This window comes from Cajanus cajan, chromosome 9, assembly GCF_000230855.2.
Source record: "Cajanus cajan strain Asha chromosome 9, NIPB_CcT2T_4, whole genome shotgun sequence".
NCBI lineage: Eukaryota > Viridiplantae > Streptophyta > Magnoliopsida > Fabales > Fabaceae > Cajanus > Cajanus cajan.
The window spans coordinates 28,143,030-28,167,365 of record NC_138525.1 but is presented as its reverse complement, the minus strand read 5'-3'; the positions used below and the strand labels follow the sequence as shown (position 1 = coordinate 28,167,365).

General features: G+C 32.7%; 1 protein-coding gene across 5 annotated transcripts in view; it reads right to left on the bottom strand.

Moving 5' to 3' along the window:
- Positions 1–2,335: 2,335 nt before the first annotated feature.
- LOC114915130 (uncharacterized) overlaps positions 2,336–24,336 on the bottom strand; it is a 59,950-nt gene continuing 37,949 nt past the window's right edge. For 2 of the 5 annotated variants that reach the window (XM_083063605.1, XM_083063601.1), the window contains exon 2: positions 2,336–9,516. In XM_083063605.1, coding sequence (XP_082919731.1) covers positions 7,279–9,048 — 1,770 coding nt within the window. In that variant the 5' untranslated portion in view covers positions 9,049–9,516 and the 3' untranslated portion in view covers positions 2,336–7,278. Of the gene's footprint in view, positions 9,517–10,541; positions 10,628–14,065; positions 14,173–24,336 lie in introns of all 5 variants that reach the window. The other 3 variants (XM_083063602.1, XM_083063604.1, XM_083063603.1) reach the window with 3 other exon arrangements.

The following is a 24,336-nucleotide window of genomic DNA, read 5'->3' as shown; positions in this document are numbered from 1 at the left end:
GCTTGTTTTGGAGTTTAAAGTCATTACAAACTTGTATTCCTGTGTCAATAATAATACTATGTATTTGACCATATGTAAGGGTATTAAAGGGTATTGGTTTACCAAAATGACTCTCTAATTTCATCTTGACCTTTTCAGAAAATAGTTTTGGTAATCCTGCAAGGAATCTTTCCTTCCAGAATCCTTGAAAACCATCTTCTCTTAAGGTAATCTTAGACATAAATATGTCTCTATACCATCGGTAATCGGACATTGTTGGACAATAGAGATTTGCTAGTTGACTAGCTGCTCTATCTTTAAAAGTATTGGGATCTCCTATAAAGTGTTGGATAATAGTATAAATGAGGGTAGCAACTGCATCCTCTTCACCAGTTTCTAATTTTACTGCATTTAATATTGATTCTCTATCAGCTTGTGTCCCAAAATTGTCCCACCAACCTTTAAGTTGGCCAGTAAATCCTTGGACTATTGTTAAGGCGGTAGCCTTGTCAGAGTTTCCTCTTCTCTTGTAGGCACTAGCTGCCATAGACATCATACAAATGTAATCTAGTAAATTTTGCTCACTCATACCATCTATATTCCATTCAACTATATCACTTCCTGAATAACAATCTTGTACTAATTCTCCTCGTTCTTCGTAAAGAACATCTGCTGGAGAAGGCCTGGGATAATAAGTTCTTGTTTTTGGATAATGAGTTTTAATTTTATTAACTGAAAAATCATTTGTATCTATGGTATTGATTGAAGGTTTTCCTAATGTTAATTTAGATAATAAATCTTTTATTTCTTCAATTTTTGAATCACTTTCACTTCCTAACTTTAATGAATCTATGTGTGTATTTAACTGATATATTGGTTTAACTAATGATTTTGGAATACTGGTAACTATACTACTAGACAGAGTATCTCTATCTTCTATTCTTGTTAATTGTTTTGACATAGTTTCTAACATGCTATTGGAAAAATTTATTTGATTATGAATTTTTTTTATGTCTTTTTTATTAATTTCCTTTTCTGAATCATTAATAGTTTTGAAAGGACTTGCTTCTATTTCTTGATTTTCTATTTCTATTTTAACTGTAGTCATAGGAGGATATTCTGAAATAATAATTTTATTATCTATTGTTTTCCAAGTTCTATTTGTTTTAACTAAAGGATTTATTGATTTAATAATATTATTTTCTTTACAATAATTTTTTAACCAATCAAAGAAATAAATATTGATTTCATTTTCTTCAATAAAAGAGTAATAATTATTTCTAAGGTTACTAGTTTCTTCTTTGGTAAAATTTGAAAAATACCATTCTCTTAACTTTTTATTATAATCAGCCTTAAAGTCTTGATTAATCCATTCTTTATCTATTGTAAAAGGTTTTTGTCTTGTAATAGTATTAAGAACTTGAGAAGCAGTAGGGTTAAAATCATCTACTTCTTCATGTTGAATGTTTTCATAAACAGGTGTTGTTATTTTGGAATTGATATCTAATTTAGTTAAATCTATGTTGATAGTGGATCCATCTACTGAATGTCTTGCACTATTTCCTTAGAAAATCATTTGTGGTAAATTATTTCTAAAGGATGTTGATCTATTTAATCTTAACCTAATATCTATTCCATCTTGAGTAATTTCTCTAATTTGAGTATTGTAAATTTTTGGTTCTTCTATGATATCTTCTAATAACCAGTCTTCTAGAATTTTTGAAATAACTTCGGCGTGACTAAGACGCCTGGGTACTTGTATTGAAGATTTCTTGAGATTTGCTTCAACTAATACAGTTTCATTCTTAGGTGAAGACCTAAGCGCTTTATAATTATAATCTATTTTTGTAATCTTATAATATAATCTAACAATAACTTGTATTGGTCCAGATTCTTCATCTAAAATTTTTTCTGGAATTTTTACATATAATTTTAATGATTTACTTATTTTTTCATTTTTAATATCCATTGAAAAATTTGGATAACAATTAAAAAAGGCAGGGCCATCATGTAGATTACTTTCTAATATTGCAATAATAGAGTCTTGGAATTGTTTCATCCTAATATCTCTGAGTAATAATAATATTGGGCTGTTTATTCCTAATCTGTAATTAGGTTTAACAGCAACTTGAATTAATCCTAGATGCATGAAGTTATAACCCTTTTTAATATGTTCATCTAATAAGGTTTGTTCAATTAAGTTAACAATTTTGTTGGTTTTTGTTCCTGGGTAACTATATTCTAAGGTACGAATTTCATCTTGACTTGTTGACCATATACTGTGTTGCTTGTAGACTTTGCACTTTTTAACTATGGGTATTCACCAGTTATGTAATGAGTTTTCTATTTCTGCTATTTTGAGTTCTTGATCTAATTGGTTTGATGATGCAGTTTCACTGTCTATACTCGGTGTTCTCATAACTATTTGTTTGTTCTTATTCTTGGTTCCTAGACTACTAATAGTTTCAATTATCTTGGACATTTTTGAAGGTTCTTTAAAGGTGGTAAAGGCTTGTCTCCTTTCCATGGCTGACCAACGGTTTCACTGCCTAATCCCCTAGGGCTTACTACCAGGACCACCAACACAAGAAGATATGGCTTCTACTTCCCCCAAAGATGTGACACCCTTACTACCCCAACATATATATTGTAATAATAAAAACTTATAAATAAATTTTTCAATTTCGGTATAAGGGTTCACATGAGAATCTTAAAAATTATCCTTCAATAACCACAATAACAAAAAATGAAACGCAAGAGTTTTCAAATTATTTTCAAAATAACATTTACAATAAAAACCTATGTTCTAAAAATCCTTTTTGCCCCGATGTCACAATATCAGAGCATCCCGACAATTCAACCGTTGGCATTCTAGATACCACTCGTAGCCAGGTCTTCCTCACCTAAAATATCCACAAATCGCACGGTGAGAAAAGAAAACATCTATATATATAGCACATAAGAAAACACAATATATTATTTAATATTCGTAAATATTTCAACATATCGTATTTCGATCAATCATGCATTGTCATCACGTCATAATTCTCAATCACATCAATCATCACAAATCTTGCACTTCACACTATGCCAAGGTCACGCTACCCATTTAACAATCCCGGGCCATGCTCACCCCTGATATAACACTGTGCCAAGGTCACGTTATCCCTATCCTAGGGTCGTGCTCACCCCTGACATGTTAACCAAGGTCACGATACCCACGTAACAATCCAGAGCTGTGCTCACCCCTGATATAACACTGTGCCAAGGTCGCGTTACCCCTAACCTAGGGCCGTGCTCACCCCTGACATGTTAACCAAGGTCACGATACTCATGTAACAATCTCGGGCCGTGCTCAACCCTAGTCATAGGATTGAAGAACCACAACCACATCTCATTCACATTCCACACAACATCTCATAGTTCAATTCCATACACATATCAGATAAGTCCAAAATAATGGGTTTCATACATATCAAGCAATTCACATTTAAATCATCAATTTTTATCAAATAATATAACAATGATATTCATAAATTAATATAATAATCAATAGAATTAGCAATTTAATATAATTTCAGCATAAACAGTAAAACCCCCTAATTGTTCCAAAACCTAGCTCACAGGCACTTTTCTACAATTTTGTTCTCTCTCCCGGATCATCATTCTTACAATTTAAATACATATTTCTAATCCTCAACACATACGGAATCTAATGGTATAATTAATTCCTCAAACAGAAATAATCCAATTTTTCCAAAACCTAACCTACAAGCACTTTTCTATAATTTCGTTCTCTTTCCTAGAGCATCATTTTTACAAACAAATCATATATTTGTTGTCCTAAATATATAAAGAATCAAATAATGTCAATAATTCTTCAAACAGAAATAATTCTAACATTACTCATAATCCTAAGGAGTTCTTCCTCTACCCAATTCCCTTATGTAACTCTATATATAAATAATTTCCTTTTCCCCCGTACCTGGATATGAAGAAGCTGAATCTAGATATGTAGAAGCTGAATCTACACTAGATCTGGTTGATCTCCCTCGCTGGGTTCCCCTCGGTCTGAAGCAGAAAATAGAGGAAAGAAAAGAGAGAGCAGAAGAAAAGAAATCAGAAATGAGAGGTGTGCTTTTTGGGAGTGGCAAACAGCTCTATTTATAGGCTTTTTACGCCGGAACGGCCCGTTCCAAATGCGGAACGGCCCATTCCGGACCCTTAAAACATGGCTAAAAATCACATCTAGAATGGCCCGTTCCAAAACCAGAACGGTCCGTTCTGGTGTGCATTAATTACACCCAACGACCATAATTTTGGGAACGCCCCGTTCCAAGCCCGTTCCTAATTAGGGTTAAAGGCAAAATTAATAGTCCGGAACGGCCCGTTCCAACTTGAGAACGGCCCGTTCTGGGCTATTAACTCACACTTTCACTGGTAGTTTGGAACGGCCCGTTCCAATTTCGGAACAGCCCGTTCCAAGCTACTAAATCACATACGTTTTGGTAGTTTGGAACGGCCCGTTCCAATTTCGGAACAGCCCGTTCCAAGCTACTAAATCACCCCTATCTCCTTTATAAAATTACCAAAATACCCTCAATTAAAATAAAATAAAATTGAAATAAGAAAAAATGGGGTGTTACAATTCTTCCCTCCTTTAAGAAATTTCGTCCTCGAAATTACCTGAAGCAAATAAAAACGGATATGACGCTTTCATCTTCTCCTCTAGCTCCCAAGTAGCACTTTCAGGTGTAGCTCCTCCCCAAATAACTTTTACCAAAGGAATTTCCTTTCCCGTAAGTTGCTTCACCATTCGATCCTCGACTCTCACCGGGGTAGCTTCCACAGTTAGGTTCTCCTTAACCTCAAGATGATCCGACTCAATCACATGCGAAGGATCATGAATGTATTTCCGAAGTTGGGAAATGTGGAAAACATCATGGAGATTTGATAGGTTAGGAGGCAAAGCAATTTGGTAGGCAACACTACCGACTCTTTTTAGAATTTGGAAAGGACCAATAAATCGAGGAGTAAGTTTTCTGGATTTCAATGCCCCGGCCAACCCCAGTTCACGGAGTGACTTTCAAGAACACATGGTCACCTTCTTGAAATTCCAAGTCCTTCCTTCTCCTATCAGCATAACTTTTCTGTCTACTTTGAGCTGTCCTCATCCTCTCTTGTATCAATCTAACCTTATCAGTGGTTTGTTGCACAATTTCAGGTCCTAAGATAACATTATCACCAGGCTCGCACCAACACAAAGGGGTCCTACATCTCCTACCATACAAGGCTTCATAAGGTGCCATACCTATACTAGAGTGGTAACTATTATTATAGGTAAACTTTATCATAGGTAAAAGACGATCCCAACTACCCCCTTGGTCCAACACACAGGCTCTAAGCAAATCCTCTAAAGATTGAATAGTCCTCTCAGTCTGACCATCAGTTTGAGGGTGGTAAGCTGAACTAAGTCTAAGTTGGGTCCCTAAAGCTCGTTGTAGGCTCTCCCAAAACCTAGAGGTGAATAGGGTCTCTGTCTGAAACTATGCTAGATGGTATCCCATGCAATCTCACAATCTCATCAATATACAGTCTAGCCAATCTCTCTAGAGAATACCTAATGTTAATAGGTAAGAAATGTGCACTCTTAGTCAACCTATCAACTATAACCCAAATGGAATCATGCCCTCTCCTAGTCCTAGGCAAAGCAACTACAAAATCCATAGAAATGCTATCCCACTTCCACTCGGGTATACTCAAAGGCTGAAGTAGTCCTGAAGGTTTCTGATGTTCTATCTTAGCCTTCTGACACACTAAACAGGCACTCACAAATTCAGCTATATCTTTCTTCATCCTAGGCCACCAAAATATCTTTCTAAGGTCTTGATACATCTTAGTTGCCCCTGGGTGAAAACTAAGCTTGCTCCTATGACCTTCCTCTAGGATCAAACGTCTAAGTGTAGGGTCACTAGGCACGCACACTCGGTCTTTAAATCTTAACACTCCATCTACACCCAAGGTAAATTCTCCTCCAACACCTTGTCCTATAGCATCACGTCTAGCCACTAGAAATGAATCCACTAACTGGGCTTCTCCAATTTTCCTCAACAACTCACTAGTCACCCGAGTCATACCTAATCTCACACTTCTAGGGGTCACCTCACAAGTCAAACTCAAGTCTCTAAATTGAGCCAAAAGGTCCATCTCCCTAATCATAAGAGAAGACAAATGCAAAGATTTCCTACTTAAAGCATCAGCCACCACATTGGCTTTGCCCGGATGATAACTAAGATCAAAATCATAATCCTTAAGGAACTCTAACCATCTCCTTTGTCTCATATTTAATTCCTTTTGGTCAAATAAATATCTAAGACTCTTATGATCACTAAAAACCTCAAATTTTGAACCATACAAATAATGTCTCCAAATCTTAAGTGTGAATACCACAGCTGCTAATTCAAGATCATGGGTGGGGTAATTCTTCTCATGTATTTTCAATTGCCTAGATGCATACGATACGACCTTTCCCTCTTGCATTAACACTCCACCCAAACCCATCTTAGAAGCGTCACAATAAACCACAAAAGTCTTACTAAGGTCAGGCAACACTAAAACAGGTGCACTAGTCAACTTCTCCTTAAGAGTTCGGAAACTATTCTCACATTTACTATCCCATACAAACACAACTCCTTTCCTAGTTAAATTTGTCAAGGGTAATGCTAACTTAGAGAATCCCTCTATGAATCTTCTATAGTATCCAACCAATCCAAGGAAACTCCTAATCTCACTAACTGACTTAGGTGTCTCCCACTTAAGCACCGCCTCAACTTTAGATGGATCTACTGTTATACCCCCACTTGAAATCACGTGTCCTAAGAAACTCACCTTCTCTAGCCAAAAGTCACACTTAGACAACTTGGCATAAAGTTGTCTCTCCTTGAGGGTTTGAAGTACTACCTTTAAGTGTTCCCCATGTTCCTCTTTAGTCTTGGAATAAACTAGTATGTCATCTATGAAGACAACTACAAATTTATCCAAGTACAGATGAAAAATTTGGTTCATGTAATCCATAAAAATTGTAGGAGCATTCGTCACACCAAAAGGCATTACTAGATACTCATAATTTCCATAACGAGTCCTAAATGCTGTCTTAGGTACATCCTCACCCTTAACTCTAATTTGATGGTACCCCGATCTAAGATCAATTTTACTAAATACACAAGCACCCACCAACTGGTCCATAAGATCATCTATCCTAGGCAATGGATATTTATTCTTAATGGTCACCTTGTTCAACTAGCAATAATCTACACACAATCTCATGCTACCATCCTTCTTCTTGACTAAGAGTACGGGTGCTCCCCAAGGTGATACACTAGGTCTCACAAACCCCTTCTCCAACAAGTCTTCTATTTGTTTCTTAAGCTCCACTAACTCTATGGGTGACATCCTATAAGGTGCAATAGAAATAGGTCCTGTTCCTCGTACTAAGTCTATGGAAAATTCTACTTCTCTTCTAGGTGGTAAGCTAGACATATCATCAGAGAAGACATCCGAAAAGTCACATACAACAGGTAGTTCATTCACCAAAATATTACTCTCCGAATTCAAAGAAGCTAACAACATGTACACTTGAGCATCCTCTTGTAAATATACCTTAACTTGGTTGGCAGTCAAATAATCATTACTCACTTTTTCAACAGGCTCACCAAAGACAATAGATTTATCAGCACAATTCAAAAGGACATGATTGGAAGATAACCAGTCCATCCCCAGAATAACATCTAGCTGACTTAGAGGCAAACAAATTAAGTCAACCATGAAATCTCTACCCTCAATAATCAAAGGACATTTTAAACAGACATCAGAAGTAGACACTGAACCACTAGTTGGTGTCTCTACTATTAACTCAAAAGACAAGGAAGAAACAGGAAATTTTAATTTGGACACACACGCATGTGATATAAAAGAGTGAGTCGCACCAGAGTCATACAAAACAATTAGAGGAGTTCCATTGATGAAACACATACCCTGGATTAAGTCTTTGGATTGTGAAGCTTCAGCACCACTCAAGGCAAACACCCTTCCTGTCGCTCGAGGTTTGCTAGCACTCCCTCCAACCTCTGTTGTCTTGTTCTTGGGGCAATCACGAGCTCTGTGTCCCTTCTCTTGACATTTGAAGCACGTTATTTCTCTAGGTAACGGACATTCATATGCCCTATGACCTGGCTTCCCACAATTGTAGCAGTTGTTGTGTGAAACAGAACCCACACTTCCTCCCCTAGAAGTTTGGCTAGCCGTGGGAACTTGGCTTCTTTGTTGCCCAGAACCTTGATTATTCACCTTAGAACTTGAGTCCCCAGCAGACTTGGTGTAAGGTTTACTCCTATTAGATGAACCAAACTTATTATTCCTCATGGGTCCTCCACTCTTATAATAAGTTACCCTAGCACGGTTGTCCTCATCATATACTCGGCACTTGTTTACCAATTCATGATAGTGAGTGATCCCTTGATAATTGAAAACTTGTTTAATCTCAAGGCGAAGACCACTCAAAAACTTCACACATTTGTCCTCCTCATTTCCCACGCCATCATACATAGGACAAAATCTGACCAAGTCTTCAAACTTAGTCACATACTCAGCCACAGAATCATCTCCTTGCTTCAATTCAAGGAATTCCACCTGTTTCTTATGTCTCACATCTCGGGGAAAGTATTTCTCCAAGAAGAGCCGCTTGAAATTCTCCCAGTTCACTTGGGTACCTGCAACTATCATTCTTTGTAAAGCACCTTGCCACCAGATGCCAACCTCTCCAGAAAGCATGAAGGTAGCCAAAGTCACCTTCTGTATCAAAGGACATCCCATAGCTTGGAATATCTTTTCAACTTCAAAAATCCAGTCAGTAGCTCCATCAGGATTATAACCCCCACGGAAGCTTGGCAGATTATTTCGCTGGAATCTCTCCAACCAATCTATTTCTGGTTGTTGGTTCATATTACCAAGAGCCTGAGCCATCGCTTGTAAAGCATCAGCGATTGCACGGTCGTTCCTACCTCCTGCCATTACTTTTCTGATCACCAGAAAAGTTAACAATTATACTATAAGTAAACAATAACCTTAATCAATCATAACACTAACATATCAACAAATTCCACAATCAATCATTCCATCCATTATCTACCAAACAAGAATAGTAGACTCATAACTCACAGCCGATTGGATTGACCTGCTCTGATACCACTAAATATGACACCCTTACTACCCCAACATATATATTGTAATAATAAAAACTTATAAATAAATTTTTCAATTTCGGTATAAGGGTTCACATGAGAATCTTAAAAATTATACTTCAATAACCACAATAACAAAAAATGAAACGCAATAGTTTTCAAATTATTTTCAAAATAACATTTACAATAAAAACCTATGTTCTAAAAATCCTTGTTGCCCCGATGTCACAATATCAGAGCATCCCGACAATTCAACCGTTGGCATTCTAGATACCACTCGTAGCCAGATCTTCCTCACCTAAAATATCCACAAACCGCACGGTGAGAAAAGAAAACATCTATATATATAGCACATAAGAAAACACAATATATTATTTAATAATCGTAAATATTTCAACATATCGTATTTCAATCAATCATGCATTGTCATCACGTCATAATTCTCAATCACACCAATCATCACAAATCTTGCACTTCACACTATGCCAAGGTCACGCTACCCATTTAACAATCCCAGGCCGTGCTCACCCCTGATATAACACTGTGCCAAGGTCACGTTATCCCTATCCTAGGGCCGTGCTCACCCCTGATATAACACTGTGCCAAGTTCACGTTACCCCTAACCTAGGGTCGTGCTCACCCCTGACATGTTAACCAAGGTCACGATACTCATGTAACAATCTCGGGCCGTGCTCACCCATGGTCATAGGTGTGAAGAACCACAACCACATCTCATTCACATTCCACACAACATCTCATAGTTCAATTCCATACACATATCAGATAAGTCCAAAATAATGGGTTTCATACATATCAAGCAATTCACATTTAAATCATCAATTTTTATCAAATAATATAACAATGATATTCATAAATTAATATAATAATCAATAGAATTAGCAATTTAATATAATTTCAGCATAAACAGTAAAACCCCCCAATTGTTCCAAAACCTAGCTCACAAGCACTTTTCTACAATTTCGTTCTCTCTCCCGGATCATCATTCTTACAATTTAAATACATATTTCTAATCCTCAACACATACGGAATCTAATGGTATAATTAATTCCTCAAACAGAAATAATCCAATTTTTCCAAAACCTAACCTACAAACACTTTTCTATAATTTCGTTCTCTCTCCTAGAGCATCATTTTTACAAACAAATCATATATTTGTTGTCCTAAATATATACAGAATTAAATAATGTCAATAATTCTTCAAACAGAAATAATTCTAAAATTACTCATAATCCTAAGGAGTTCTTCCTCTACCCAATTCCCTTATGTAACTCTATATATAAATAATTTCCTTTTCCCCTGTACCTGGATATGAAGAAGTTGAATCTAGATATGTAGAAGCTGAATCTACACTAGATCTGGTTGATCTCCCTTGCTGGGTTCCCCTCGGTCTGAAGCAGAAAATAGAGGAAAGAAAAGAGCGAGCAGAAGAAAAGAAATCAGAAATGAGAGGTGTGCTTTTTGGGAGTGGCAAACAGCTCTATTTATAGGCTTTTTACGCCGGAATGGCCCGTTCCGGACCCTTAAAACATGGCTAAAAATCACATCCAGAACGGCCCGTTCCAAAACCAGAACGGCCCGTTCTGGTGTGCATTAATTACAACACCCAACGACCATAATTTTGGGAACACCCCGTTCCAAGCTCGTCCTAATTAGGGTTAAAGGCAAAATTAATAGTCCGGAACGGCCCATTACAACTTGAGAATGGCCCGTTCTGGGCTATTAACTCACACTTTCACTGGTAGTTTGGAACGGCCCGTTCCAATTTCGGAACAGCCCGTTCCAATTTTGGAACATCCCGTTCCAATTTCGGAACAGCCCGTTCCAATTTCGGAACAGCCCGTTCCAATTTCGGAACAGCCCGTTCCAAGCTACTAAATCACCCCTATCTCCTTTATAAAATTACCAAAATACCCTCAATTAAAATAAAATAAAATTGAAATAAGAAAAAATGGGGTGTTACAAAAGAAGATCAAAAATGAACAAGCTTCTTGAATACTATAAACAGTTTTCAGAATTAAGAACAAGAATGAACAAATAATATACGGAATCACAAAGTAAAAACAATGTTGACAATATGTATAAAATAAGATATTGAATGGACGAAGATTTGAATATGGATATGAGAATCAAAAACACAATTATAATGTTGTATGCAAGATGATAAAACAATATGTCCTCCTGGAAAGAAAATAATCATAAATATAATTTGATTCAAGTAAATGTGGCAAAGTCTCCTAGTTATGAACAAATTATTATTATATATTAAGAAAGGTTATAATTATATGCACTTAGGATTAATTCAAGTTGTTGTTAAGCCTAACTACAGATTAGGTGTAAACAGTCCAATATTATTATTATTAAGAGATATTCGTATGAAACAATTTCAAGATTCTATTATAGCAATATTAGAAAGTAATTTACATGACGGCCCTGCCTTTTTTAACTGTTATCCAAATTTTTCTATGAATATTAGAAATTCTAAAACAAGTAATGCTTTAAAACTATATGTTAAAATCCCTGATGAAATCTTAGATGAAGATTCAGGTCCAATACAACTTATTTTCAAAATTTATTATAAAGTTACTAAAATAGATTATAATTATAAAGCTCTTAGATCATCTCCAAAAAATGAAACTGTATTAGTAGAAGCAAATCTTAGGAAGTCTTCAATACAGGCACCAAGGCGTCTTAGTCACGCTGAAGTTATTTCTAAAATTCCAGAAGATTGGTTACTAAAAGATATAATTGAAGAACCAAAAATTTACAATACTCAAGTTAGAGAGATAATTCAAGACGGAACAGATATTAGGTTAAGAATGAATAGGTCAAACTCTTTTAGAAGTAATTTACCACAAATGATTTATAAAGGAAATAGTGCGAGACATTCAGTAGATGGATCTACTATCAATATAGATTTAACCAAATTAGATATTAATTCTAAGATTACAAGGCCTGTTTATGAAAATATTCAACATGCAGAGGAGGATGATTTGAATCCTACCGCATCTCAAATTATTAATACTATTACAAGAGAAGAACCTTTTCAAATTGATAAGGAATGGATTAATCAAGACTTTAAAGCAGATTACAATAAAGATTTAAGAAAATGGTATTTTAAAAATTTTTCGCAAGAAGAAACTATTAAATTTAGAGAACTATATTATTCTTATATGGAAGAAAATGAAATCAATATTTATTTCTTTGATTGGTTTAATAATTATAGCAAAGAAAATAATATTATTAAATCAATAAATCCTTTAGTAAAAACCAATAAAACTTGGAAAACAATAGATAATAAAATTATTATATATGAATATCCCCCTATGACTACTGTTAAAATAGAAGTAGAAAAACAAGAAATAGAAGCAAGTCCTTACAAAACTATTAATGAATCAGAACGAGAAGTTAACAAAAAAGATATTAAAAAACTTCATAATCAATTAAATTTTTCTAATAGTATGTTAGAAACTTTGTCAAAACAGTTAACAAGAATAGAAGATAAAGAAATTCCTTCCTCAAGTAGTAGTAGTATAGTTTCAAGTATCCCAAAACCATTAGTAAAACCAATATATCAGTTAAATACCCATATAGATTCATTAAAATTAGGAAGTGAAAGTGAAGAAAAAAATGAAGAAATTAAAGACCTATTATCAAAATTAACTTTAGTAAAACCTTCAATAAATACCATAGATACAAATGATTTTACCGTTAATAAGATTAAAACTCATTATCCAAAAACAAGAACATATTATCCCAGACCTTCTCTAGCAGATGTTCTTTATGAAGAACGAGGAGAATATGTACAAAATAGTTATTCAAGAAGTGAAATGATCGAATGGAATATAGATGGTATGAGTGAACAAAGTTTATTAGATTATATTTGTATGATGTCTATGGCCGCCAGTGCCTACAAAAGAAGAGGAAATTCTGATAAGGCCACAGCCTTAATTATAGTCCAAGGATTTACTGGCCAACTTAAAGGTTGGTGGGATAATTTCTGGACACCTGCTGATAAAGAATCAATATTAAATGCAGTAAAACCAGAAACTAGTGAAGAGGATGCAGTTGCAACCCTCATTTACACTATTATTCAACACTTTATAGGAGATCCCAATACTTTTAAGGATAGAGCAGCTAGTCAGCTAGCAAACCTTTATTGTTCAACAATGTCTGATTATCGTTGGTATAGAGATATATTTATGTCAAAAATTACTCTAAGAGAAGATGGTTTTCAAGGATTCTGGAAAGAAAGATTCCTTGCAAGATTACCAAAACTATTTTCTGAAAAAGTCAAGATAAAATTAGAAAGTCACTTTGGAAAACCAATACCTTTTAATACCCTTACATACGGCCAAATACATAGTATTATAATTGATACAGGAATACAAGTTTGTAATGATTTCAAACTTCAAAACAAACTTAGAAAAGAAGCAGGAACCAGTAAGAGAGAAATAGGAAACTTCTGTGAACAATATGGAGTAAAACCTATTAGAGCACCCAGTGCAGTTAGGAAAAAGGCCTAGAGAAAACAGTTTGTTTCTCAAAAGCCTTACCACAAGTCTTATAATAATTATAAAAAGCCCTATAAAAAATCCTTTAAGAGAAATAAAAATTATTCAAAAAATTTAGAAAAGCCCAATACTAGTACTAAACCCAAATATACAAAAAAGAATATAACATGTTGGAAATGTGGGCGACCAGGCCATTTTGCCAATAAATGTAGAGTTCAACAAAAGATTAATGAATTAGAAATAGATGAATCATTTAAAAAATCTTTAATAGCAATAATGATTAACTCAGAATCAGAAGAGAGCAATTCTACTTACGATGAAGAAAGCAATACTGAAATTATTTATCAATTAGAAGAAGAAGAAGACTCTAGCTCCAGTCAATCTCAAGATGAAGATAGTTGTTTAGGCCCAGGTCTTTGCACCTGTAATGATTGTAAAACTACTAATATGTTAACTAAAGATCAAACTCATTCTTTGCTAGATTTAATTTCAAAATTAGAACATGGTCCAATAAGAACTGAATTCATTAATAAATTAGAAGAACTATTAAGAGCAGATGAAAAAGAACAAGAAGAAGTTAAAGAGGTAGACATAAAAGAAATATATTCAAGATTTCGTCAACCAACCCCTGTTACTATTAAAGATATACAAGAAGAAATTAAAAATTTAAAAATAGAAATTACTAATTTAAAATAAGATAATATATCCATTAAATATAGAATATTAGAATTAGAAGGAAAAGAAAAAGTCAGAGAACAAGAAAATATTAAAATAGATTTAGAACAACCTTCGACTTCAGTAGAAGATGTTAATTATTTACATATGATAACAACTCATAAATGGCATTGTAATATTAAACTATTAGTTAAAAATGAAGAATTTAACTTAATTGCATTAATAGATTCAGGAGCAGATCTTAACTGTTTGCAAGAAGGTATTATTCCATCAAAATATTATGAAAAGTCTTCTGAAAAAGTTTTAAGTGCCAATAATTCTTATATGAAAATTAATTATAAATTATCATCTGCAGAAATATGTAAAAACAAAATTTGTTACGAAGCCTCTTTTGTATTAGTTAAAAATATGAATATTCCTTGTATATTAGGAACACCTTTTCTATCATTATTATATCCTTTTAAAGTTACTCCAAAAGGATTAGAAACTCAAGTAGTAGGTAATTCAATATGTTTTGAATTTATACACCCACCAAGATCAAGAGAATTAAACTTATTAAGAGAAAAAAGTATTATAGAAAATAAAAGAAAACAAATTAATTTTTTATCTAAAGAAATTCAATATAAAAGAATAGAAGAACAATTATCAAATAAAAATATTCAAGAAACTATTAAAAAGATTAATAATCAAATTGAACAAGAAATTTGTGAATTAAATCCAACAGCCTTTTGGCATAGAAAAAAGTATGAAGTATTATTACCACATATAGAAAATTTTGATGAAAAGAATATTAATACTAAAGCAAGACCAATACAAATGAATCCTCAATATTTAGAATATTGTAAAAAAGAAATTCAAGAATATTTAGATAAAGGATTAATTAGACCCTCTAAATCTCCTTGGAGTTGCTAAGCTTTTTATGTCTTAAATGCCGCTGAGTTAGAAAGAGGAGCACCAAGATTAGTTATCAATTATAAACCACTAAATAAAGTCTTAAAATGGATTAGGTATCCTTTACCCAATAAACAAGATTTAATTAAAAGAATAACTCATGCAACCCTATTTTCAAAATTTGATATGAAATCTGGTTATTATCAAATTGGGGTGAAGGAAGAAGATAAGTACAAAACTGCTTTTAATGTTCCTTTTGGACATTACGAGTGGAATGTATTACCATTTGGTTTAAAAAATGCCCCTTCTGAATATCAAAACATTATGAATGATATTTTTTATCCATATATGAAATTTGCCTTAGTATATTTAGATGATGTATTAATATTTTCGAATTCTATTAACCAACACATAGAACATTTAAAAACTTTTATTAATTTAGTAAAAGAAAATGGATTAGTAGTTTCTGCCAAGAAAATTAAAATATTTTCTACAAATATAAGATTTTTAGGTTATGAAATTTATCAAGAAACTATTATTCCAATTCAAAGATCAATAGAATTTGCCGATAAATTTCCAAATGAAATAAAAGATAAGACCCAACTTCAGAGATTTTTAGGTTGTGTCAATTATGTAGCAGACTTTATTCCCAATATTAGAGTTATATGTGCTCCACTATATGCAAGACTGAGAAAAAATCCCAAACCTTGGGACCCAGAAATGACCCAAGTCATTATTAAAGTTAAATAGATAGTCAAAAGATTACTCTGTTTAGGGATTCCTGACCCAGAAGCCTATCTTATTGTCGAGACAGATGCCTCAGACTTAGGATATAGGGGAATTTTAAAGCAAAAAATTTTATCAAAAGAGCAAGTTGTCAGATATCATTCAGGTATTTGGCATCCAGCTCTGCAAAAGTATTCAACAGTCAAAAAAGAGATTTTATCAATAGTTTTATGTCTTCAAAAATTTCAAGATGATTTATTTTCAAAAAGATTTTTGATTAGAACCAATTGTAAAGCAGCACCATCAGTTTTACAAAAAGATGTTAAAAACTTAGTTACAAAACATATTTTTGCTAGATGGCAAGCTTTATTATCATGCTTCGATTTTGAGATTGAACATATCAAAGGAGAGACAAATACTTTACCAGATTATTTGACAAGAGAGTTTTTACAGGAAAATGAGCAAAAGCTCTAAAGATCAATATGGGACGCCTTTCAAGGCTCCAATCAACAATACTGTTAAATCGGCTCAGTCCGAAGCATCAAGACCATTATCGGCATCGCCAAGTTCTTCAAGAAAGTTACCACAGTCTTTCAATGCAAAATTACCTTCAAAATCTACAACATTTTTAGAAGCCATTAATTCTCAATCTCCATTACTGTTTCACAATAAATTTGACCCAATAGCCGCCCTACAACATACCCCTGAACCTAGCTCCATACCTTTTCGTTCAAGACAAATTTCTCAAAACTTATCTTAAAATATTACCCACAATACAAACCCAATAACCACACCATCAAATTCTCGATCCTATGATGACTCATATATTACCAAAGATACCTTTATTGATATTATGCCAATAGAACCTGAGTGGAAAGACCTATCTCGAGATCAATTAATCAATACCATTTTTCCAAAAGACACTCATCATAAAAATTTCTTAAAACCCAGAATCTTCTATGAATTCATTTTAGTTGATTCTGACTCAATAGAATTATTCCATTCCAAAGATAAAAGACGATAATATTATTTATTCCAAAGCCAAGATTCTCAAAATTATGACACCTGGAGAATGGGGACAACCTATTTATCAACCAAAATCCTTTTCAAGACAGTTTCAACCTCAAACTTACACTTATTATGATTATACCATGGCATGGACCTACATGCTATATCTTCAACCCAAAACTCATTCATGGTTCTTCTGGTTCGCAGAGGAATCTCATTAAAATTTCCCAAGTGGTTTCTCCAATGGTTTTATACATGGGGACCCATTAGGGAATTATTCCCTCAAGAAGTCTCAGAAAATTTTGATTATTTCAAAGAAGTTACATCATTTCTACCAAACTACAAGATGATTACTTTTGTTGCATCTCAAAATATTACTTGGATCGTTACTTGGGATTACATTTTTAAACAACCTTATGACAATGTTCCTTTAAAAATATTATCAAGATGTATAAAAATCAAATGGTGGAAAAAGTTTGACATGAATTTAATCAGTAAATCAAGAATCAAAGAATGGGCTCAAAGCAATTCTCCAGCATTATTACATCAAGAACAAAAAAGAAAAATTACTAAAGATTCTCAGTTTCTAGCTGAGAAGAGCAAAATCATGGCTGAATTAGCCTCAGCCACTTCTCAAGAAGAATTTGAAGCAAGACTCTAATTAATCAGAGCACTTCAAGATGATTCTCAACCTGAAGAAACAGGCTCTTCAGACTCAATATCCACAAGTCCATATCTTTGAAATGAAGATATGTTTGATTAAAGCAAGAATTATTACCTGCTGACGCACTTGGACAGCTGTCTATTTTGCAGACGCTTCAAGACAAAGGTGGGCCACCTCTGGTCTGCCATTCAAGAAAGTTATTTGCCAGCTCCACAAGAAGTTAAAAGACTTTTATTTAGTTTTCTTTATGTAAATTATTATATTTACTTTCCTATCTTACCCTTCAATAATGGGTATCCGATTACCCTTTTATGTAATTTTAGTCTTTAGGTTTGTGTATATAAGGAGACTCTCTCTTCAGTTGTAAGCATCGAGTGTTTAAGCAATCTAAGAATATACTTGTTCTATCAAAACTCTTTGTGCAATTTGTCATCATTCAGAAATCTTTGTAAGTATTTCAAAAAATGATTATCTTACTTGAGCATGGTCATATTCATATTACTTATTCCAATTATCGTAGTTTTCATATTACTATCACTTTATATAAATACAATAGTCCGTCTTTAGAAATTATTACGCTGCCTCTTTTGGTATCAGAGCCTGATACCACTTATTATTAATATAAATTGATCATAACTAGGAGGCTCTGCCACCTTTCTTTGATCTAATTTATATTATTAATCATAATCTATATCCCCCCAAAGAAGATCAAAATATCAATATTTATTGAAAACAAATAGCAGAATTATGAGCAAAAACTTGAAACAATACAAACAATTATGATTAATAATATAAATTAGATCAAAGAAAGGTGGCAAAGCCTCCTAGTTATGATCAATTTATATTAATAATAAGTGGTATCAGGCTCTGATACCAAAAGAGGCAGCGTAATAATTTCTAAAGACGAACTATTGTAGTTATATAAAGTGATAGTAATATGAAAACTAGGATAATTGGAATAAGTAATATGAATATGACCATGCTCAAGTAAGATAATCATTTTTCGATATACTTACAAAGATTTCTGAATGATGGCAAATTGCACAAAGAGTTTTGATAGAACAAGTATATTCTTAGATTGCTTAAACACTCGATGCTTACAACTGAAGAGAGAGTCTCCTTATATACACAAACCTAAAGACTAAAATTACATAAAAGGGTAATCAGATACCCATTATTGAAGGGTAAGACAGGAAAGTATATATAATAATTTACATAAAGAAAACTATGTAAAAGTCTTTTAACTTCTTGTAGAGCTGGTAAATAAATTTCTTGAATGGCAGACCAGAGGTGGCCCACCTTTGTCTTGAAGCGTCTACAAAATAGACATCTGTCCAAGTGCGTCAGCAGGTAATAATTCTTGCTTTAATCAAACATATCTTCATTTCGAAGATATGGACTTGTGGATATTGAGTTTGAAGAGCCTGTTTCTTCAGGTTGAGAATAATCTTGAAGTGCTCTGATTAATTGGAGTCTTGCTTCGAATTCTTCTTGAGAAGTGGCTAAGGCTAATTCAGCCATGATTTTGCTCTTCTTAGCTAGAAACTGAGAATCTTTAGTAATTTTTCTTTTTTGTTCTTGATGTAATAATGCTGGAGAATTGCTTTGAGCCCATTCTCTGATTCTTGATTTACTGATTAAATTCATGTCAAACTTCTTCCACCATTTTAATTTTATACATCTTGATAATATTTTTAAAGGAACATTGTCATAAGGTTGTCTAAAAATGTAATCCCAAGTAACGATCCAAGTAATATTCTGAGATGCAACAAAAGTAATCATCTTGTAGTTTGGTAGAAATGATGTAACTTCTTTGAAATAATCAAAATTTTCTGAGACTTCTTGAGGGAATAATTCCCTAATGGGTCCCCATGTATAAAACCATTGGAGAAACCACTTGGGAAATTTTAATGAGATTCCTCTGCAAAACCAGAAGAACCATGAATGAGTTTTGGGTTGAAGATATAGCATGTAAGTCCATGCCATGGTATAATCATAATAAGTGTAAGTTTGAGGTTGAAACTGTCTTGAAAAGGATTTTGGTTGATAAATAGGTTGTCTCCATTCTTCAGGTGTCATAATTTAGAGAATCTTGGCTTTGGAATAAATAATATTATCGTCTTTATCTTTGGAATGGAATAATTCTATTGAGTCAGAATCAACTAAAATGAATTCATAGAAGATTCTGGGTTTTAAGAAATTTTGATGATGAGTGTCTTTTGGAAAAATGGTATTGATTAATTGATCTCGAGATAGGTCTTTCCCCTTAGGTTCTATTGGCAAAATATCAATAAAGGTATCTTTGGTAATATATGAGTCATCATAGGATCGAGAATTTGATGGTGTGGTTATTGGGTTTGTATTGTGGGTAATATTTTTAGATAAGTTTTGAGAAATTTGTCTTGAATGAGAAGGTATGGAGCTAGGTTCAGGGGTATGTTGTAGGGCGGCTATTGGGTCAAATTTATTGTGAAACAGTAATGGAGATTGAGAATTAATGGCTTCTAAAAATGTTGTAGATTTTGAAGGTAATTTTGTATCGAAAGACTGTGGTAACTTTCTTGAAGAACTTGGCGAAGCCGATAATGGTCTTGATGCTTCGGACTGAGCCGATTTAACAGTATTGTTGATTGGAGCCTTGAAAGGCGTCCCATATTGATCTTTAGAGCTTTTGCTCATTTTCCTGTAAAAACTCTTTTGTCAAATAATCTGGTAAAGTATTTGTCTCTCCTTTGATATGTTCAATCTCAAAATCGAAGCATGATAATAAAGCTTGCCATCTAGCAAAAATATGTTTTGAGACTAAGTTTTTAACATCTTTTTGTAAAACTGATGGTGCTGCTTTACAATCGGTTCTAATCAAAAATATTTTTGAAAATAAATCATCTTGAAATTTTTGAAGACATAAAACTATTGATAAAATCTCTTTTTTGACTGTTGAATACTTTTGCTGAGCTGGATGCCAAATACCTGAATGATATCTGACAACTTGCTCTTTTGATAAAACTTTTTGCTTTAAAATACCCCCATATCCTAAGTCTGAGGCATCTGTCTTGACAATAAGATAGGCTTCTGGGTCAGGAATCCCTAAACAGGGTAATCTTTTGACTATCTGTTTAACTTTAATAATGACTTGGGTCATTTCTGGGTCCCAAGGTTTGGGATTTTTTCTCCGTCTTGCATATAGTGGAGCACATATAACTCTAATATTGGGAATAAAGTCTACTACATAATTGACACAACCTAAAAATCTCTAAAATTGGGTCTTATCTTTTAATTCATTTGGAAATTTATCGGCAAATTCTATTCATCTTTTGAATTGGAGTAATAGTTCCTTGATAAATTTCATAACCTAAAAATCTTATTTTTGTAGAAAATATTTTAATTTTCTTGGCAGAAACTACTAATCCATTTTCTTTTACTAAATTAATAAAAAAAATTAAATGTTCTATGTGTTGGTTAATAGAATTCGAAAATATTAATACATCATCTAAATATACTAAGGAAAATTTCATATATGGATAAAAAAATATCATTCATAATGTTTTGATATTCAGAAGGGGAATTTTTTAAACCAAATGGTAATACATTCCACTCGTAATGTCCAAAAGGAACATTAAAAGCAGTTTTGTACTTATCTTCTTCCTTCACCCCAATTTGATATTAACCAGATTTCATATCAAATTTTGAAAATAGGGTTGCATGAGTTATTCTTTTAATTAAATCTTGTTTATTGGGTAAAGGATACCTAATCCATTTTAAGACTTTATTTAGTGGTTTATAATTGATAACTAATCTTGGTGCTCCTCTTTCTAACTCAGCGGCATTTAAGACATAAAAAGCTTAGCAACTCCAAGGAGATTTAGAGGGTCTAATTAATCCTTTATCTAAATATTCTTGAATTTCTTTTTTACAATATTCTAAATATTGAGGATTCATTTGTATTGGTCTTGCTTTAGTATTAATATTCTTTTCATCAAAATTTTCTATATATGGTAATAATACTTCATACTTTTTTCTATGCCAAAAGGCTGTTGGATTTAATTCACAAATTTCTTGTTCAATTTGATTATTAATCTTTTTAATAGTTTCTTGAATATTTTTATTTGATAATTGTTCTTCTATTCTTTTATACTGAATTTCTTTAGATAAAAAATTAATTTGTTTTTTTTTTATTTTCTATAATACTTTTTTCTCTTAATAAGTTTAATTCTCTTGATCTTGGTGGGTGTATAAATTCAAAACATATTGAATTACCTACTACTTGAGTTTCTAATCCTTTTGGAGTAACTTTAAAAGGATATAATCATGATAGAAAAGGTGTTCCTAATATACAAGGAATATTCATATTTTTAACTAATACAAAAGAGGCTTCGTAACAAATTTTGTTTTTTCATATTTTTGCGGATGATAATTTATAATTAATTTTCATATAAGAATTATTGGCACTTCAAACTTTTTTAGAAGACTTTTCATAATATTTTGATGGAATAATACCTTTTTGCAAACAGTTAAGATCTGCTCCTGAATCTATTAATGCAATTAAGTTAAATTCTTCATTTTTAACTAATAGTTTAATATTACAATGTCATTTATGAGTTGTTATCATATGTAAATAATTAACATCTTCTACTGAAGTCGAAGGTTGTTCTAAATCTATTTTAATATTTTCTTGTTCTCTGACTTTTTCTTTTCCTTCTAATTCTAATATTCTATATTTAATGGATATATTATCTTGTTTTAAATTAGTAATTTCTATTTTTAAATTTTTAATTTCTTCTTGTATATCTTTAATAGTAACAGGGGTTGGTTGACGAAATCTTGAATATATTTCTTTTATGTCTACTTCTTTAACTTCTTCTTGTTCTTTTTCATCTGCTCTTAATAGTTCTTCTAATTTATTAATGAATTCAGTTCTTATTAGACCATGTTCTAATTTTGAAATTAAATCTAGCAAAGAATGAGTTTGATCTATAGTTAACATATTAATAGTTTTACAATCATTACAGGTGCAAAGACCTGGGCCTAAACAACTATCTTCATCTTGAGATTGACTGGAGCTAGAGTCTTCTTCTTCTAATTGATAAATAATTTCAGTATTGCTTTCTTCATTAGAAGTAGAATTGCTCTCTTCTGATTCTGAGTTAATCATTATTGCTATTAAATATTTTTTAAATGATTCATCTATTTCTAATTCATTAATCTTTTGTTGAACTCTACATTTATTGGCAAAATGGCCTGGTCGCCCACATTTCCAACATGTTATATTCTTTTTGTAGATTTGGGTTTAGTACTAGTATTGGGCTTTTCTAAATTTTTTGAATAATTTTTATTTCTCTTAAAGGATTTTTTATAGGGCTTTTTATAATTATTATAAGACTTGTGGTAAGGCTTTTGAGAAACAAACTGTTTTCTCTGGGCCTTTTTCCTAACTACACTGGGTGCTCTAATAGGTTCTACTCCATATTGTTCACAGAAGTTTCCTATTTCTCTCTTACTGGTTCCTGCTTCTTTTCTAAGTTTGTTTTGAAGTTTGAAATCATTACAAACTTGTATTCCTATATCAATAATAATACTATGTATTTGGCCGTAAGTAAGGGTATTAAAAGGTATTGGTTTACCAAAGTGACTTTCTAATTTTATCTTGACTTTTTCAGAAAATAGTTTTGGTAATCCTGCAAGGAATCTTTCTTTCCAGAATCCTTGAAAACCATCTTCTCTTAGAGTAATTTTTTACATAAATATATCTCTATACCAACGATAATCAGACATTGTTGGACAATAATGGTTTGCTACCTGACTAGTTGCTCTATCCTTAAAAGTATTGGGATCTCCTATAAAGTGTTGAATAATAGTGTAAATGAGGGTTGCAACTGCATCCTCTTCACCAGTTTCTGGTTTTACTACATTTAATATTGATTCTTTATCAGCAAGTGTCCAGAAATTATCCCACCAACCTTTAAGTTGGCCAGTAAATCCTTGGACTATAATTAAGGCTGTGGCCTTATCAGAATTTCCTCTTCTTTTGTAGGCACTGGCGGCCATAGACATCATACAAATATAATCTAATAAACTTTGTTCACTCATACCATCTATATTCCATTCGATCATTTCACTTCTTGAATAACAATTTTGTACATATTCTCCTCGTTCTTCATAAAGAACATCTGCTAGAGAAGGTCTGGGATAATATGTTCTTGTTTTTGGATAATGAGTTTTAATCTTATTAACGGTAAAATCATTTGTATCTATGGTATTTATTGAAGGTTTTCCTAAAGTTAATTTTGATAATAGGTCTTTAATTTCTTCAATTTTTTCTTCACTTTCACTTCCTAATTTTAATGAATCTATATGGGTATTTAACTGATATATTGGTTTTACTAATGGTTTTGGGATACTTGAAATTATACTACTACTACTTGAGGAAGGAATTTCTTTATCTTCTATTCTTGTTAACTGTTTTGACAAAGTTTCTAACATACTATTAGAAAAATTTAATTCATTATGAAGTTTTTTAATATCTTTTTTGTTAACTTCTCGTTCTGATTCATTAATAGTTTTGTAACGACTTGCTTCTATTTCTTGTTTTTCTACTTCTATAGATATTCAGATATAATAACTT